Below are 18,502 nucleotides of genomic sequence, written 5' to 3'. Positions count from 1 at the left end.
AATACAAATCGGAACCTCTGGACTGATGACACTAAAATCATATCTTAATTGCATATAACAAAAAATTTGCATCACATAAACAAAACAAGCGACATAAATATTTTTTTCAGATTTGGTAGGGGTGCGCCAGGCCCGTGCAGCAGTGCAACGCATGGGCGACGCGCGAGAGCCCCAGCGACAAGCCACTGTGGTGGGCCCTCCCCCACAAAAAATTAATTTAATATCATGGTGGGCCGATGGCCCACGTATCAGATATTAAACTGATAAGAACAGATACTACACTTGATCTTAGCCAAAAGGCCGAGAAAGGTATGAGTTGCAAGGAGCCCATTCCTCCCATTTTATATAGCAACCCCCATCTGACACTTCTTTCGGCGTCCGATGTGGGACTAAAAAGCTAGAACTGCTCCACAAGATCACGGAGCTGCCGGAGAAAGCTTGGGCCTCTTTGAGGTGGCCGTACATCATACGGAATTCGTTTTCGACCGCAAATGAGATGGGGAATTAGTCGCCTCTGTCCTTTTATCTTTCTGAATTGAATCAAAGCCTAGCCCGGCTCGCGTTGTTCTAATAACCGACGGGGAGCACCTCAGTATACGATCACGCAGAGTAACTGGAAGTTCTATTACACCTAAGGCCAACTTCCATTCACCAAACTCAGGTCCATCTCGTGTAATGATTGTGGACTCGTATAAGAATATGGAGTCGACTGTTGATGTATCAGACGTTCCTCGAATCGTGATGCTTTGATTGTCGTCTTTCGAATTAAAGATTTTTCCGGATGGTGTTCAGCCAATGGCTTTTGTCTTCGGATGCCTCGCCTTTAAGGCTTTGTTCCACTCCTCTTTTTCGCTCTCATCTCTGTCTTTCATCCGATCTTGTATAGAATCCTTCGCCGACAATCTGCTCCGGATCTTGTATAACATTTACAATTCACCTGCACCATCCAACAAGCACCACGTCATCAAGACAAAGTAATTCAAAAGCAAGACCATTTTCTTGGTCTCATTCTTGTTACTTCTAGGTAGACCTCGGGCTCCAAGAGGTTGGCCCTAGGAGATGGGTTGTAGCTGAGGAAAAGAGCAAGGGGGATGGGGAGTGGTTATGGCGGCGGGGTCTTTAGGCCAGAGGATGATGTCATGGGCTTTGAGGTCGGAGATGGAGACCGGAAGGAAAAAATTGGACCAGGGCCGAAAAGCCAGCGCCAGGGTGTCAGCGGCGATGATAAATCGAAATAGTCAATCAACCAAGAAGCTTGGAGGTTTGAGCTTTTAAGTTTATGGTTTACTCAACTGATTCGCTCCAACCCTAACCCTATGTGTGTTTCAAAGTTCCTTTCATGCTGAAGTGAGAGCGAAGAACATTCACCATGAATAAATGCTCTACAAGATTGTACTTAGTGGACTAAATATGTAGGTTTAGCTAGCGAATGGTCGATACAATATCTCATAATAAATTTAGTTCATAGTCGAACAAATGCATAAAATGTCTAGACGAATAGACTCATCAGTAGTTCACTCAATTGTTCTGAGTGAGCTTGTCAAGCTTTCCAAAGTCTCGTATGCATATTGTGTTTGATATTCTTTTTAACTTTTTCATGTAACTGTTGTTTTGATCCTCATTTTAGATACATTTACAGTTTTCTGAGGCCCTTCTACATGCCCCTCCTAAAACACAATGTATTGCTGCTACCATTATTGTTGTTGCCGCTGCTGCTCCTACTATGTTTGCCACTATTGCTACTACTATTGCCAATGCTTCTATTATTACTATTGCAGCTACTATTGTCTGCTACTATTCCTACTATTTTTAGTATTGCTACTACTGTTGCTACTGCTACTATTTCTACTACTACTACTACTACGACTGCTGTTACTAATATTGTTATTATTGTGTCTTCTACTCCTACTACTCCTATACTACTACTACTTCTACCACTACTATTACTGTTGCTACTGCTATTTCTACTTCTGTTATTGCTCTTACTCCCTACTCCTGCTAGTACTACTACTCCTGCTGCTCCTACTACTATTGCTACTCCTGCTATTACTAGCACTACTACCACTACTATTACTACTGTTGTTCCTGCAATTACTACTACTGCTACTATAATTGCTCCTGCTTTTACTGCTACTACTAATACCACTACAACAACAACTACCACTACTGCTGCTGCAGCAGAAGTATTAGTAATCATAATAATAACAACAATTAAAATTATAAATCCTAGAATGTGATTGGTAATCATGCTATTAGCAAAGGGTCTCTATAGCAGTTTGCTAGTTACATCCTACGCAGGTCAATACCATATTCGCTTGAATATGTAGGGTGTGCTAACTCATCGATCTGCAATCAGCTATTTCATATTTCTTGGAAGGACTTGCATTTGTTAATGTCAAAAAGATATGGGAAAAAATCAGCTATAGCTCCATTAGATTCAAAATCCAAGTATCCCTCACGGCAACAATTCTTCCCAAGCTCACATGCCTGTCCTCACTTCTGCGTCATCCACATGCCCTCCATATGACTGTCAACGCAGTCCTCATACAAAGCACATCAAATTTGAACAGGCACTATATACTACGAGAACATGACTCTTGGGAATTCTGTAATATAATTTATAAATTCAAAATTTCAGCATTCCAATTTTTTTTACAAAGCCTCCGTCTTGATCTTCCGATAAGATGCAACTATTCTTGAGAGTCGAGCAAGATCTCTGGCTACCACCAGGAGTTTACATGGCAGATATACATTCTTCATATACGAGTAGTCAAGTCTGTTTTGGACTTCAATCATTCATCCTGGGAACCATATTTATCATATAGATGAGGCTTCCCTTCCCGTTTAATTCTGGGAAGGAACATCTCATCATGGGATTTCAAGGAGAGGCCCTGCAACCCCCCATCCCTCACCTCCTCCCTCTTAACAGGTCGTACATGTTGAAATGCAGTGATTAGGTTTCTCCCTGTGATTTTTCTGGAGGCAAATAAAAGCATTATTGACAGGCTTTCAACTTTACCGATGCAGGGAGTATAAACATTGCTGCGACAGGGGATGGAACAGCTTGTTTTAAAAAATTTATAATGATTAATTCCACAAGAAGAAGAAAAAACGCGAAGTGGAACATGATATTTCACGGTACTGACTTTGTCACTTGGAACAAGAGGAAAAATGTTGCTTCTTCCTGTACACTGGTTGACATCAAAAGATTGCTAAAACGACCGCCGAAGCATGACCTTCGGAAGGAGGCAACTCCCTCATTTGCTGGTAGAAGAGGTTTCTTGAGGGTGCAAAGGGTGTTAAGCCAGGTAATTGTAGATCTGAGAATTGTTCTTGTCCCGCTCCAGGTATTCCCTGTCGATAAGGCTCTCTATCCTTTTCTTCAAGTCTGCTGGTTTTATTGGAAATTTTAGCTGAAAGAAACACATTCCACCACGTGAATACCATTCAGGTGAATAAAGAGAGGAGTTCACTTGTCAGACCATGTAAAATTACCTGCTGAAAGAGCTCAGTTATTAAAAGCGTGTGGCTTAGTATTTTCCTTGTCTTCATGATACGGACTATAGCCGCATCAACCTGCAATGAGTTTGGAAAGAAATGAGAACTCTCGAGGCCACATCTACTACATACTTATTTAAAGACTTCCACTCATATATCATTCGCACAAGAAAGCTTGCTCATGCAATTAGTAAGTGATGGCAGCTGTATCGACAATAGTAATACTTAAATTTGTCAATATGATCGGTTGAAATCTTTCACAAAAATGCTCAAAAAAAAGTCTCATCCCATAAAAGTTGAGTTGCCTTTTCTGCACAAGATCCAAAATCAAAAATCTTACCTTCCTTCTAATTCCTCTCCTTCTCCATTTTATCAACTGCTCAGCCTAAATACCAGAAAACCACACATCCTTAAGGTGGCATCCAAGATTACATAACCAAAATGATTTTCACACCAAATTTCTACCTAGGCTCACTCTTTATCTTCCTCAAACATTTGTCAATCATCCACTTCATATCCTCAAATCTGCTATGCTAAAATTATGTTTACCACCCCTCCTGGAAGTCTGAATGATGCTTGACTATGACATGAAATCACAAAGGTAGATCTCCTCTTTCATCCACCTTGTTTTTAATCGAGATATCTTCATCTACTTCCTAACTCTTGTGAAATAGCTTGGGATTGCAAAGGCTGTTCTTACAGATTCTCTTGTCCCTTGACTCCAACTACTTAATAATCTGCCTGCCTCCACATTCTTAGTGTAACAATTTAACAACTTATAAAAATATCTCCTCCACCTCAACTTTATTGTCTTGGATGAAGTATTTATTATTCCACTTCTTTATGCACTGATGCAATCCAATATGTCTTCTTTTCTACATTTAACCCTGCAGGGAGTAATGTCCCATTGTCAAACAATCCATGCGTTAATAGATGATGAGTGCAATTTAATATATCTAATCCTTTTATTTTGCCTAGTAGTCATTTCAAAACTTGAAATGCTGTGGAGATTTGCTTTTTGATTTATAAGCCAATAAGGTAGGGTTCTCTTCCTGCCACATGGTCTTCCTTATTACAAAGCAGGCACCTTTTTCCAAAATTGCTTTTGCTAAGACTCCAATTCACTCAGGATTGGTGCTAAGTTGAGAGTTCAGTCACTTTTAACTCTCAAAGATTTTGATAAAGCATACTCCAATTCACAAAGCCAAACCTATAATTTTGGGACAAGGCATCTGGCTGAAGATATGAATATCTTTCTCCCATTTATATCTTCTTACTAAAATCACCATCAGCCAAACATTTACTTCACGGGTCCTTAGCCTCCCATTTGAAAAGTTTATTTCCTCTATCTTTAATCACAGGAATGTTTGTATCTTCCAGTCAATAGGATTACTTAACTAAATTATTAAGTACAGCTGGTCGTGTAATATTTAAAAGATATGACTGAACATTTCTCAATCTTTAACAATACCTCCTGTAGTAATTGTAGTTTGCAATATTTTCCTATATACTCATCTATACGTTCATTTCCTTTGGGATCTCATTCCTCACTCATGCATTTGACCGGTCATATAACAAGAAAAATTTTAAGCCTTTTTGCAGCCAGACAGTTCAAACAAACCTGATATTGACGGTCTTGGAATACTCTTTCAGTGGTGCTTGTGTTTTCTTCCACCGTCTCCTTCATTTGAATTGCATTTACCTGGTAACATGAGATGTTAGCTCTAGCAGCACGCTTGAAATTCCACAATACTGATTTGAACAGAGGAGAGCTTACCTTTATGCGGTAGAGAGGAGCAGTGAATTCTTCATTGAATACAAATGTGTCATCATCCTCTACTTCTCTTCCTTTTGGGATCTGTAACATGCACAGCATTTGAATAAGGCAATTGGGACAACAGCACAGAACAAGTATGAAAGAAGGCATGCACCTTTTGGAGAACTCGGACTTTGCCACATGCAAGTGACTGCAAAGTCCTCCTAAGCTCTTTATCATCAATGCCAGTTGAGTCTTTAATATCTTGAAAACTGAGCTTTTGAGCATCATTGAACAGCATTAATACAACAGTCTGGAACAAGCATAAGGTCATACAAAGTTGAGAAGCAGGTCAAACTAAGAAATAGCGGAATCCAGCAGAGATCAAAAACAGACCTACCTGGAATAATGACACTGCCAATTCTTTTTTACCTTTTGGAAATTCTGCTTTTAAAACACAGTGACCTAATGAATTTTGCCACATCAAGCGCCTCCCGCTGTGCTTACTCAAATAGAACTCTTTAAATATATCCTATAATTGTGCAAAGCAAAAAGGAATCAGAAATAACTTTCAAAGAAGACAAAAGCATGAAGCAAAGATTCATAGCACGCATTGTCTGTGACCTAACCTGATAAACATTCAGTTCATGTGGAAGTCGAACATCCATAGGAGGATATGTTGGCCAATACCTGCAGAGCAAAGAAATTTCATAAAATTAGAGATCAAAGTCAGCTATAAGAATAGCACATTGAATACTTGTCGCCATCTTACATATCAAGACCTAAATCATATGACTGACATTAAAGGAATGAGACCCACCCGGTCGTTAGGACATGGACACTCATTTCAATACCAGTTGGAAGTTTTGTCCTGGCTTGGGATGATTGCTTAAAGGAATCATTAATCTCTTTCGATAACTCAATGTCCTGAGAATATATCAGCGTGAAACTATTAAAAAAAACATTCAGAAGAACATGATCAGACAGCATACTTTTCAAATTGTAACCACAGATAATTGATAAATAATTTATAACTAACAAGCAATTGGACAATAATTTCCTTGCAGCCGCCAGCCATAACTCGCCAAATATAAAGAAACAACTTGAAATTGTACAAGTGACAGCATCTTATTAAGATGGATTTTTCCATGCTTTCAAGCTTTATATTGATCAAGGTACACCATACTGTACTGAACCGAACGGTACGGAGTGTACCATACCACACCAGTTCGGTACCGATAATGAAGTACGAGGGGTGTACTGACATTTGATACGCCAAACCGGCCCATGTACCGAGCGCACCAATGTAGTAACTAGGTGGCACTGGTATGAGGTCTGGTACCAAGACGGCGAACATTAATACTAATGCTTATGTCTCCAAGTCTACTATATACAGAGAACTCTTAAGGACTTGTTTAGTTTGCGGAAAGAATTCTCTCGCTGAAATATTTTTTGCAGGAAAGCTAACTCCTAAGAATATGATGCCTAGGAAAGTGGTACATTCCAGAGTGGTTTATATTTAGTGGAGCATCTACTTTTTCGAGAAAGTTATGTGAAATATCTATTATACCCTTAATAAAGAGAAATACCTTATCCATGAATTTTTGATAGCTTAAGGATGGCTTTGGAAAAACAAAGGAACCCAGATCCTAATCGGTGGAAAAGTAGCTTTTCCATGTCCCTCATGTATTGTTTTCTTTTCCATGAAACATAAAAATCTTATTCCCATGGCAATTCTATTTTGCCATCTCTCTCCTTTGATAACTCCAACAAAACAAGAGGTATTTCTTCATTTTCCCGTTGACTATACTTTCCCCCCTTCTTTTCCTGCGAACCAAACAAGTCCTAAGAGATAGTGACGGAAATCTGCTATGGGCGTTCTCTGCTATTTATCCTACAAAAGCATAAACGTACTTTAACCTCAATGCTCCTTCACAATCTCAAACTGGTAGAAAAATGAAGGTTTCCAAGGAACTTATCATTGAAAAGGATCCTAAAAATCTGCACCCACTGAATCAGCATGGTCTCCACTCCTTGGGCATTCATTACCCTCTTCCTCAAACATGGAGTATTCAGGGAGAAAAGCAAAAATTAACTTGTGCAATATGCAAGAGATGGAAATAGAGCTGTTGACCTGCAAGTAAGGTCATCTGCTCATCTACTAATAGATATTATGTGGTCCATGGCATCAAATGATTTTCAGATACTCCTCAAGGCTTATCTGACATTATATATACTAACAAATCGAAAAATAGTAGTAGGAACTGACAAAGGATCTATCAAACAACAAAGAAAGGAGTCACCATGAATGCTAGATAGATCAAAGGGAACTGTACGTCAAGCTGTGTAACAGAAAGAAGTCCTACTTCACCCATCAGAAAAATATAAGTCATGGCATCCATTAATGACTATGAGGGGTTTTGTGAGCAATAAATGCGCTAAAGACATGCTATATGTACAGTCTACATAGAGCTGAATTGCCTGATCAGCTGGTCCATGCATAGTTGTTCTGTATATATGTTCATGCCATATACTCATGTGTATTATATAAATATATAGTATGAACTATGAAGGGCTATGACCAATCATAATAGCATAAACTGGCATCCACTTGCTATTTAGTGGATTCTTCTTTTAGCATCATTCCAACACTTACTGTTTATGTATATAAAGATCTATATACATATACGTTGATGAAGCACTAAAGTGTTTCCAAGAAGGTGCCCTATGTTATACAACTGGTGGGGGCAGAATGATTTACTTCCATTTTTTTCCTGCTTTTAAAGGAGTTAAGTTATTATTGGTCCTATTTCATGATGCAAATCTAGATGATGGAAGCTGCTATAAATCCAGCACAATGAGGATTTGGTCTATATAAGATCCAACTCAATAAAAGACGCAAAAAGCCAAAACAATATTTTAATATAGACCACACTATGAAACATTAGAGGCAGTTTCCCATGGCATTTTGTCAATGTAAGAAGGGGATTCAGCCAAAAGAAGATCTCAACAACAAATAAATCTGTGAGAGTTCCTCTCTGATTGGCTTCAGTAATTGGACGCATTAGAGTTTAAAAATACATAAGTATCTTCAATTAGTGATGGGCACTGCCATTATTTAATTAATGTAATAAAGATTTATATGGGCATTGCATAAATAAAACTCTCCTATCCTAATTAAAAAACAAAAATAACATTTGGTAAGCCTAATTGAATGCTTTAGCTGAAGACTTGTTTCCATAGTTAAATAAAAAAGTTGAAATTTTTTGCAGAAGATATTGAGTTACTTCTCCCTCTTTTTTTCTGGACATCTTTTCCAGTTTAGGTTACTCACGCCTGAGGATTCACCTGCAACCTTGGTTTCTACTGTTTTCATATCTTTTTTTTCTCTCTCTCTTTTCTCATCAAATCAGTATCAAAGACACAAGATCCTTGGAGAGAAGCCTCATATAAAGACTTCTACTTCAGCATGTGAAAATATGCTGATCCGGATTGATTGAAGACTTCAATACTATATAGGCAGTGGATTTAGACTGAGTGCACTAGGATACACATTTATAAGGAATGCAGTAGAACATCCATTATATTTTGCATATACGATCAGGACGCCTCAATAAGATGTATCCTTTAGGCATGTTAACAGAACCAAGAATATTTTTTTTTTGACTTGAATCATGCGGCGGATAAAGTGTTAATCGGAATTAGGAACACAAATGACCTTTTTTCTCTTTTGTTTTCTTCTATCAAATTTAGTTAAGAGTCACGATTGGTTTAGCTACGTTAATGGTTAAGTCTAGGTATGATAGTCATTTAGCAGTACAAGAGATAAAATTTGAATGGAAAAAAAGTGTTTTCTCTTCTTTCACTATTCTTCATCTCTTTTACTTCGAGGCTTGAGGTTTGCCTTGAATCATGGATTCAGTGACCCCAATAGTATAGTTATGTTTCATAGCCAAAGAAGTGTATAATTCAGAATTTACCTTCACATATCTTCCATTAAGATCAGCTGTCTCAACCCGAACAACCCAGTTCGGGGCGTACCGACCCGTTCCGGGCAAAAACCAGATCAAGACATAGGTTCGGCTCGAAATAGGCCTCAAGCTGGTCTAAACTGACCTAAACCGAGCAGAACCATCCGGTTCTCCTTGGTACAGAGCGGTTCGGGCGATTCACTGCCTTTATAAGCCCCTAGGGACACGATCTTGTATCGCCTTGCCTTCCGATCACTCTCTCCCTCCCTCTCGCATTCAGCTAGGGCTAGGTTTTTAACACCCCCTCCCGCTGCCGCCACCTCCGCCTCTGACGACAACCACAAGTACATGCTTCGCCCTCTTTCCTCTCTCTCAGTCTCTCTTCACTCCCAAAGACGATGACCCCGACGAGGTTGCCCTCTCTTGCTCAGTCTCTCTCCCAAAGATGATGATGAACCTAGTGGCTTCGTCCCCCTCCTCTCTTTCCCCTCGCTCTCAGTCTCTCTCTCGAAGACGAAACAACCCCAACAGCCTGCCCCCCCTCTCTCTCCTCTCTTTCTCCCTCTCACCCTCCCACTATCCCTCCCCCTAGTTCCAGCACATCTTGGATCAGTACAGTATGCATCGGCATTGTACTGAACTAGTTGCCAATCGATACGACCGTCGATACTGGTTCGGCGAACCTTGCCCAAGTGTCTAAACATTGGTATAGCTCATGAATAAAGATTTATGGTCCCAACAAGCAAATACTCACATGATTGCCACAAAGACATCCCACTTTTGATACCATGAACATGTATGTAAAAGACTCATATTCATATGCCTTTAAAAGTTCAAATCTATATTAATTTTCTTTTTAAAATTTAACAAAGAAACAAAATCATGGTTTTCACCAATCAATAAAAGTAATCATAGCTTCAGATGTGATTAAACTATCTATGAAGACATAATTGAGATTGCATACCTTGAACATCCCTTCAAGTTTATTCGTGAATTGACTTCCACACTCAGTTTTCAGCTGAAAGGAGATATTAATATGTACATTAGAAATGCTGATAAAATGTCAAAAACTTAAGATTAACTTTTTCAGCAATCTTTCAGTAATATTTTCAAGTGCATATTAATTACTTTTGATATCATTGACTTTTCGGCATCAATTGATGCACTCTTTCCCAACAATAATCTTTTCGCTAGATCCTTTTTGTAGAATGCCTCAAATACATCTTTTCCCTGCAGTGTTCATGAAATAAAACAGGTTCCTCCTGTATTAATACATTCTTGCAGCATATATGTGAGCCACCAAGCAGAAATAATGTATCACAGAAACAAACAGAGGGAAAATAACTAAGTAGCTTACTTGAATAAATCTAAATAAAACCAACACTCTATCAAGTGTACCCTCCAACTCTTCTTCAGATGTACCCTTGTTGCCAGCACGAAGCTTCTCATCCAGAAACTTTGCAATCAGTTCAGCCGGTCTATTCTGTTATATCAAATAACAAAAGAAACTTTTCTTAATTAAATTTGAAATAATTTAAACCAAGCAATATCACTGAAACAGTAAACAGTGCGGAGGCAAATTACTTGAGTTAGTGAATGGTTCATACATTTGTATCTCAAATTATGTTTCACTAACGACACAAGTTTATGACTAATCATTATCAGTTACCTTCAGTGATTCTGAAGATTATTACCATGAAATATGGGTGTTAATGGAGCAAATCTAAGTTGATATTAAAAATGTTGCATTTTTTCTCATTAGTAATTGTTAGTTGTCATGGGCAAATAGCCATAAGAATTAGGTAATCAGAAAAACTGAAAAATCAGGCAGTTCCAAAGTTCAGGTTTAGTATCAAATACATACAAAAGTTACCTATCTGAAACTAATTCAGCAGTCATAAAAGTCAGACAGTGGCAGCAATAATGCAGGTGACCCATCACCAATCAGGTTTGCTGAATCATCTGTCTTTGGCATAAGACTGACCACAAACAATCTATTGGAGTGTCTACAAAATTCATATTGTCTTAAAAAAAGGAAGAAAAATATTGTTTAAGGAGAAAAGGATGCTTTTCAATAAGACATTAACCACCTATTGATATACAAGACACAAAAAAAAACTTCCAGGAGTGTTATGGGAATTGAGACATGTCCATAAAAATATGTTCTACTTTATGCTGAAAGAATAAATGCATAGTTTACTAAGTCACTGACTATGAGAATATTGTTAACCAACATAGAACACAATCCATAGCACATGAAAATTAAGCATTAGGAAGCTGTCAGAACAGAAGATTATAAAAAGAATAGCTGAAATCCAACCAACAACACAGCTTGGTTTTCATCACATTTTTGATCAGTGTGGTGGTTATTTGCCACCACCTAGGATTGAATCCAGGACCTCTCCCATGAAGAATTGGTGCAACCTAAAATCAACTATTACAGGTGTAGACTGATTTCATAATAGTCAAATAGTGCGATTGATTAAACACTTCAGCAAATGCTCTTCATTCCAAAAGATCATCATAGAGGTATGTGAACACAAAACAAAACATGATATATATCTTATAATGAAGCCTAATTAATGAAATATAACTAGAACAGCAAACTGAAAATAATTACAACAGAACAATAAAAAAAAATATTGCTAGTAAACTCGGGTTCCAAGGATGTGATAGATGGCAACGATGGTAATGATGATGGGTAGAGAAAATGATTGATGGGTGAAGAAACGAGGGCTGAGTAAAAGATGGTGATAAAACTAGTCGGATAATTACTTCTGCGAGTTTGGTCCCTCCAATCCAATAAAAATCTTCAGGCCGCGCTCCACCTAGGCATCGAGATGAAGGATGACGAGGCCGAGAAGGTGGCTCTAAGAAGAAATAGGTCAAGAAGCATGATGAAAGTGGAAGAAAAAGGATTTCTTAGGGCTTCGCCATAGTGGCACTCACCTTTCTAGGTTTTCTTCTTCTTCTTTTTTATTGGCTACTATCCCTTCTTTTTATAGGTGCCAAAACAGCTGAACAATCTTTCTAAAATTCTCTAAAATAGTTCCTATAACTTCTCCCCTAATCCTTATCCAACAACTTTCCCAATAGCCCTTATATTTTCCCCACTTGTCCTTATCTTCCGTCCAACTACCTATTACTGTTCCATAAATAGTAACTCGAGTCGGGTTACCATTCTGTGAATGGTAACTGGGGTCGGGTTACTGTTCACGTGAACAGTATTTTTCTGTGTTGTTTTCTGCAGATTTCTGCGTTTTTTTTTCTCTTTTCAACTTCCTTCCCCCCTTCTTCCATACATTTAACATGCACAATTCTATTTCCAAGACTATCATTCATTCCTCTTTCGTTCCTAGAGATGAGTGATGACCGTGGGCATTGAAGAAAGGCCAAAGCTCGAGCAATTAAATGTGGTGGTTTGGAGTTGGGTTGGCTTTCTATCACACCTAGGTGGACCCTTTTTGCTTGGCAGTCCTAATACACGACTCGACTGAAAATCCAAGCCTAAACATGACTTTGAATGAAAACACAGAAACAACAAAAAATATAAAGTCATAAACTATGTATAAGATGAAGTCTTGAGACTACATCAAGAATTGGGTGCCAACCAGCTGAGCTAAAAGCAGCTAGCCTGAATACACATGATAAGAGATGAAAGTACGAACACAAACAAAGTTGCCACTTGGCCAATTCTGGGACATCTGATCACATATTCTGCCAAACCAAAAAATACATTCCAGAAAAACTAATATAGCAAGATATCTGTCCTAACACCATTGAAAAACATATCAGCAAATTCCTTCAGCCTGTTCAAGATCTCTAACAATATTCATATTCCTACTTCACTTCCATATTACACAATATGAAGTAACTAACAAGAAACAATAAAAAAAAATGAAGACTAGAGAGCACATATAGTTGTGACTAAGCAATCAAAGTGGCAAGCATGCACTGACCTGACGAAGATTAATGAGATGCTCGAAAGAATCCTTTATGGTATTTGAAAAAGCTTCATTTCTGAAGAAACTTTCTTCCCAGATTGTATCCAGAGATGCTTTAAACTCCAAAATATAGGAAACCAAATCTTTGTCTTTCTCTTCATCCATAACAATGCCTTGCCCGGTACCCCGAACATATGAGCTAAGAGCTTGTCTTAACAACTCCAGAGCATTAACCCTCTGAAAGAGTGTGTACATTCTCTGAAGGTCCTTAACACGATTTGCCCCCATTAGCATTGTAAATCCCTATAACATTAAAAGGACAGCACTATTAACAGAGCTGACTGTGAAAACACTGGAAAGAAGTTTGCAAATTTAATAAAAGAATTAACGCAACAGAAGGTAGAATAAGCATCACCTTGTCAAGAATTGCAGATGTGTGTCGTTCAAGGAGTTGTTTTTCAGCAGTTGCTACAAGGGGCTTCCTTGTATTCGCATCTAGGTAGAGCAAGCATCTTTCATGTTCCTCATGTAGCCTTGACTGCAGGTTTGCACAAGATGATTTTTTTTTAACGTAAGGTATGCTATCATGAATGATGGTGCCTAGAAGTCAAATAAATGTATAAACCAGAGAAAAGAGAAAATCACCTCCACATGTTTCAAATAGTCTGGAACATCTGACTGTTGCATATATTTCACACCTTCAGCAGCGTAAAACTCAGAAGTGCATTCCAGAAAGGGCTTCTCAAAGCTTTCAGTGTAAATTCCAAGACCCGTAAACATCTTTAAAAGATGACTAAGTACTGTCCTATCAATAGCTTCACCTAGTCTGATTAAACAAAAACAGCATTAGATAGTAACAAGGAAATTATAGCGAGAATCGGTGCAATTTAGTACAAGGTTGCACATCTAGTTTAAAAAAGAGAAGAGAATTTTATACAGCGAGCCTTACTTACACGGGAGACTTGCCATATTTAGACACAACTGATATAGATCAGTTAAAACATTCCCATATATTTCACAATGAAATTTCAGTGGGTTGAAAGATGATTAGTCCTCATCCTCAAAAGGTAGTCATCAAAATAGAAATCATCATAGAAAGTAAAGAAAAGCAACAAAGCTATAGAAACAAGACAATAAGCTTCATTCTCCCTAGATGCCATTCATTACAGATCACGATCTGAAGAAGGTTGCATTGAAAAAATAGAAAAAAGTTTCATGCCAAACTGTCTCCAAGATGAGAATGAGGCAAACCCTTGCATGTATTGTAGCAATATTTGTGGCTTATTCCAGTTTGCGTGTTTAGAGAGCTACCCAAAAGTATAATAATGCAATAAAAATATCAAACTTTACTTAAAATAATATAAAAATGGAAACAAATTAAAAATAGTGAAAGCAAACCACATATGAAACAGTTTAAAACACATACTTTATTCTTGGGTGCCTTTAATTAGCAGGGTTACCTGATACTTGATACATCAAAAGGCGGTGACAAGATGATCTTCTCTTTACTCATTTGTGTTATAGGTTCATTAAATTACTTTTGATATGAGATATCTATCATAGTATGCAATACATAAGTTGCACAGATTGCATAACTCAGAGCTCACAAATAACAAATATGATGCTAAAGAAATCATATACGATCAGAAAGCCTAGTACATTTCCACCTTGCATAAGAAAATGCATGAGTATTTCCATAGTATGCGATAAGCATACAAATTTGAACATGCAAAAATTTGAACATACCTTTCCCTCTCAATTAACCTCAAAAGACCAGTGACAATCTTGTGTTCAACTTCTGGAGATAAAGAGAGATGCTTCCGAAACAACTGCAACCCCATGTCCCACAATGACCGAACATTTGGGGTTTGCTTGACATAAGTTCTATCAAGATATAAGGCTATACCGCGTATCATCAACATTTGGTCACAAAAATCCTGCCAGCATTTTTCTACTAATGATAAAAATACAACCAAGTCAGGGCTCTGGCCAACCAATGAGGATAGTGTTGTTGAAATATGTACTTCACATTCCTTCTCTATACGTTGGTAAAGATTTCCTCCCATCTTGTGTAGACAAAGATCACTAACAGCCTGTGTTGGGAAAAATAGAGAGGGTTACTGTGTCATAAATAATGAAAGAAATAACAAGTAGAGACATCATGGCTTGTAAAACAAACTAATATTGGAAAAATCACCTGATAAAGCTTTTCAGAGTCGCATGGATCTGGCTGCTTCAAAAATATAGCTGTAATAGCAGACTTCAATGTTGCCCATGTATCTTCTTCAAAATTTGTTGGCAGAGTTGGCTTACCTATATAAGAAAAAAAACAAAACAATATAAACTCTTAGAATAAAAAGTAGAATAAGAAAATTTTAAAGGGAAAACACTTGGGAAGTTCTATGAATCATGAATGAACAAGCAAGTCCACAGTTAAGGTGAAGAGCCTCTTAGTGTAAGTTACACAATCTCTAGCAACATTCTCACCCCATAGATGATTCTCTAGCACTGAAACCAATGAGGAAAAGATTGCCCCTGATATATATAACTTCAGGTTTCTAGTAACTGAGGGCTACACAAGATGTTTTTTGATGGAGTGCCAAATAGAAATCTGATAGTTATTATTTGTAATCTGGATGTTAGAATGAAATATTTATAAAAATCTATATGTCCATCTCCATATTAGGTTCTCTGGTTCTCGAATCTTTTATCAAGTCATAACCACTGTAGCAAGAGAGCACTTTTTTAACAAATTCTCATACTGGCTGAACAAAAGCAGTGTACAAATATATGAATGCACTTAAGACCAATTAGAATAACCTAACCAAGGATCGCCGAACCGGTACCGGTAGGTGTACTGGTCGGCCACTGGATCGGTTCGGTACCGGTTCGAATAGGTACCAAACTGGTACCACTGGTTCGGCCTCCAAAAGCCCCAAAAAAATTGGCCTAGCCAGTACCGGCAGATACGGAGGCCGGTACAAGCTGGTCCCATTTTTTTAACGCTGAATCGGACCGGCTGAACCGGCCAGTATGGACCGATTCAACATTTCTTGAACCTAACTAATTAAATTGTAAAATAATTTTCGTATCAAGATCAGTATTTAAAAGAAAAATAGACTAAATAGAATGACGTTGCATCCAAATAAAACTATAATAGTCACCATAAAGCAACAGCTTTGTGTCATTGCACCAAAAGACTTATCAACAACAGAAGTGATGGCAACTATGGACCTTCTACAGTATCAGCAAACATAGAAGTATGTAAAAGATAAGTGGCTGAACCCTGTACTTCCAAGCTGTGAGGACCAAAAAATAAGATAATGCAGATTTTTGAAGATACAAAGTAGAAATCACTAAGTATTTCCATCACCTTGCCAATACCGGTCTGCATTTAAAAAAATTTATTGGAAACTTCAACTTTTTCACTGAAACCCTAGGTGAAGAGCAACTACCAAGGAACTCCTAGGAATCTTTCCCAGGGTTATACACCAACCTGGGCCAGTGTCCCAAATACGAGTCATGCCAAAGGGCACAAAACAAGGATGCAAGAAGAGCACCAGCCAATTACTGCAGTGAATTTTCCCATTTACATCCAAGGAACCACATATTCAGATTGCTCAGTAAAAACAGACATGTGAAAGAATTAAAATAGTTATTTATATAGAAAGAACAGCAAAAAGATTATGAACAGGACCAATTAAGGAGAAATCTTTATGCAAAAATATTAATAAAACAAATAAAATTTTGCCACTACACAACCAGCAAACTCAACAACAAACAGAAATAATGGAGAAGATGAATCTCCTACACTTCTATCAAATAGGCAACCATTTAAAGATAAGTGGCTGAAGCGGCCTTAGAGCTGTTAGGACCAAAAAAAAATGGATCCCCTATAGTATAAAACACTATGAGGATTACAGCCACAGTCCAGTCTGAATCAGATACAAAAAAATGCATCCTTACAGGAAAGTTTGAAATTTTTTTGCTGTAACCCTAGGCAAAGATCAACCTAACAAAGACTCCTAGGAATATTCCCCAAGGAATACAAATCAACCTGGATCAGACTCCAAATACAAACAATTGCCTGGGGACATAACTGAAGCGTACGAGGAGGAAAATGAGCCACTTACCTCCGTGAATTTTCCAGTTTTAAATCCAATAAAGCAAAGATTCTGCTTCCCCGTAAAATTAGGTTTATGATATGAAAAGAGCAATTCACATAGAGAGAATAAGAAAAGATCGTTGAAATGATCGATTAAAGGGAAATCTTTAGAGGGTAAAATATCAGATTTTAGGGAATCGATCCATCTAGAACTGAAGCGAGGAAAGAACCAATGAAAAAGGGGATACCCTTAACGAGCTTGATGACGAGCTGCTTCTTAGCCAACGGCTGGGGAGGGGTAGCCTTCTTCCTGGACAGGTTGGCGGCGACACCAGTGGAGGTGATGGCAGTAGATGCGCCGGCCTTGAGGTCCTCCTGGTCTACGAGCATGGGGTCCTCCTCCTCGGCGGGCTGGGCGGCCGCCGCCGCTGCGGCGGGGTCGAAGTGGGTGCTGTGAAGGTGGAGGCCGTTCTTCTCCCTCTCGACAGCAGCGGCGGCGGGTGGCTGGGACTTGAACTTCTTCATGGCGGAGGACGAGGCGATGGATGGGGAGAGCGGGCTTCCGATGACTCCGCCGGAGGAGGTGCTGCCGTGGGTGGTGGTCCTGTTACCGCCGCCGCTGCTCACGCTGGAGGGGGGCCGCTTTGCGCGAGTCATCAATCAATCGTAGAAGCGCATGGCGAGGATTCGAGCGCAGGGGGAGAAAGAGGGAGGCAGAGAGCTCGGATGCCGAGATCGAGAAAGAGGGGTATGGGGGCAGAGGAAGAGGTGAGGGATGGGGGATGGAAGCGAGAGAGACAGAGCGAAGAAACGAGAAATGCCCGATTCGATCCCCTTTATTCGAGGGGAAATATAATGGGTTAAGCGGTTTGGGCCCGGCGAGACCCGGGTCTCGGGACTCGCCCGAACCGGCACAAGGACACCGACACCGCATCACCTCATTAGAACAGTACGGAAATGACCACTCACTGATTCATAAGACTCACTGGTCTGGGCGATGAGTCTCTTCGGAGCAGCACATGAATATTAAAAGACAAATAAGGCTGCAGACCGGGTTATCTCTTATATTGCTCGTCACTTCGGGACGATTATTTGGACTAGTGCCGATTAGATTCTATTTTTATTGTACCATCTTATTTCTTCTGACTTGACAAGCTATACCCACATAAGAGCTATAGGCTCATTTGATTCACGGAAAAAAAAGAGAAAAGTGTGATCAACGAGAAAA

General features: G+C 38.9%; 1 protein-coding gene and 1 non-coding gene across 2 annotated transcripts; both read right to left on the bottom strand.

Moving 5' to 3' along the window:
• Positions 1 to 116: 116 nt before the first annotated feature.
• Positions 117 to 313, bottom strand: LOC113462050 (U2 spliceosomal RNA). The gene has a single exon (XR_003384282.4). It is a non-coding gene; the product is annotated as a U2 spliceosomal RNA (small nuclear RNA).
• Positions 314 to 3,052: 2,739 nt separating this feature from the next.
• On the bottom strand, positions 3,053 to 18,114 carry LOC103705738 (cullin-4-like). The gene is made up of 17 exons (XM_088716529.1): positions 17,523 to 18,114; positions 15,367 to 15,482; positions 14,916 to 15,262; positions 13,815 to 13,995; positions 13,585 to 13,707; positions 13,185 to 13,472; positions 10,583 to 10,708; positions 10,354 to 10,455; positions 10,190 to 10,243; positions 6,075 to 6,181; positions 5,884 to 5,944; positions 5,655 to 5,786; positions 5,430 to 5,567; positions 5,276 to 5,356; positions 5,120 to 5,200; positions 3,496 to 3,576; positions 3,053 to 3,413 (listed from the first exon to the last, which is right to left on the bottom strand). Exons 1-17 carry the CDS (start codon positions 17,929 to 17,931, stop codon positions 3,300 to 3,302), a joined length of 2,541 nt encoding a protein of 846 aa, XP_088572655.1. The 5' UTR covers positions 17,932 to 18,114; the 3' UTR covers positions 3,053 to 3,299.
• Between the last annotated feature and the right edge of the window lie 388 nt (positions 18,115 to 18,502).

The sequence above is a fragment of the Phoenix dactylifera genome, chromosome 1, assembly GCF_051530095.1.
Source record: "Phoenix dactylifera cultivar Ajwa chromosome 1, Ajwa_hap1_PhDact_Kaust_v1.1, whole genome shotgun sequence".
Taxonomy (NCBI): Eukaryota; Viridiplantae; Streptophyta; class Magnoliopsida; order Arecales; family Arecaceae; genus Phoenix; species Phoenix dactylifera.
Note: the sequence above shows the minus strand (reverse complement) of the source record. Positions and strands in the feature narration are given on the sequence as shown.

Coding starts and splice junctions, on each gene's coding strand:
- LOC103705738 (XM_088716529.1), bottom strand. CDS start 17,931: ATGACTCGCGCAAAGCGGCCCCCCTCCAGCGTGAGCAGCGGCGGCGGT. Junction 13,473..13,584: donor CATCTGCAATTCTTGACAAG/GTGATGCTTATT, acceptor TTAATGTTATAG/GGATTTACAATGCTAATGGG. Junction 5,357..5,429: donor AAGTCCGAGTTCTCCAAAAG/GTGCATGCCTTC, acceptor TGCATGTTACAG/ATCCCAAAAGGAAGAGAAGT.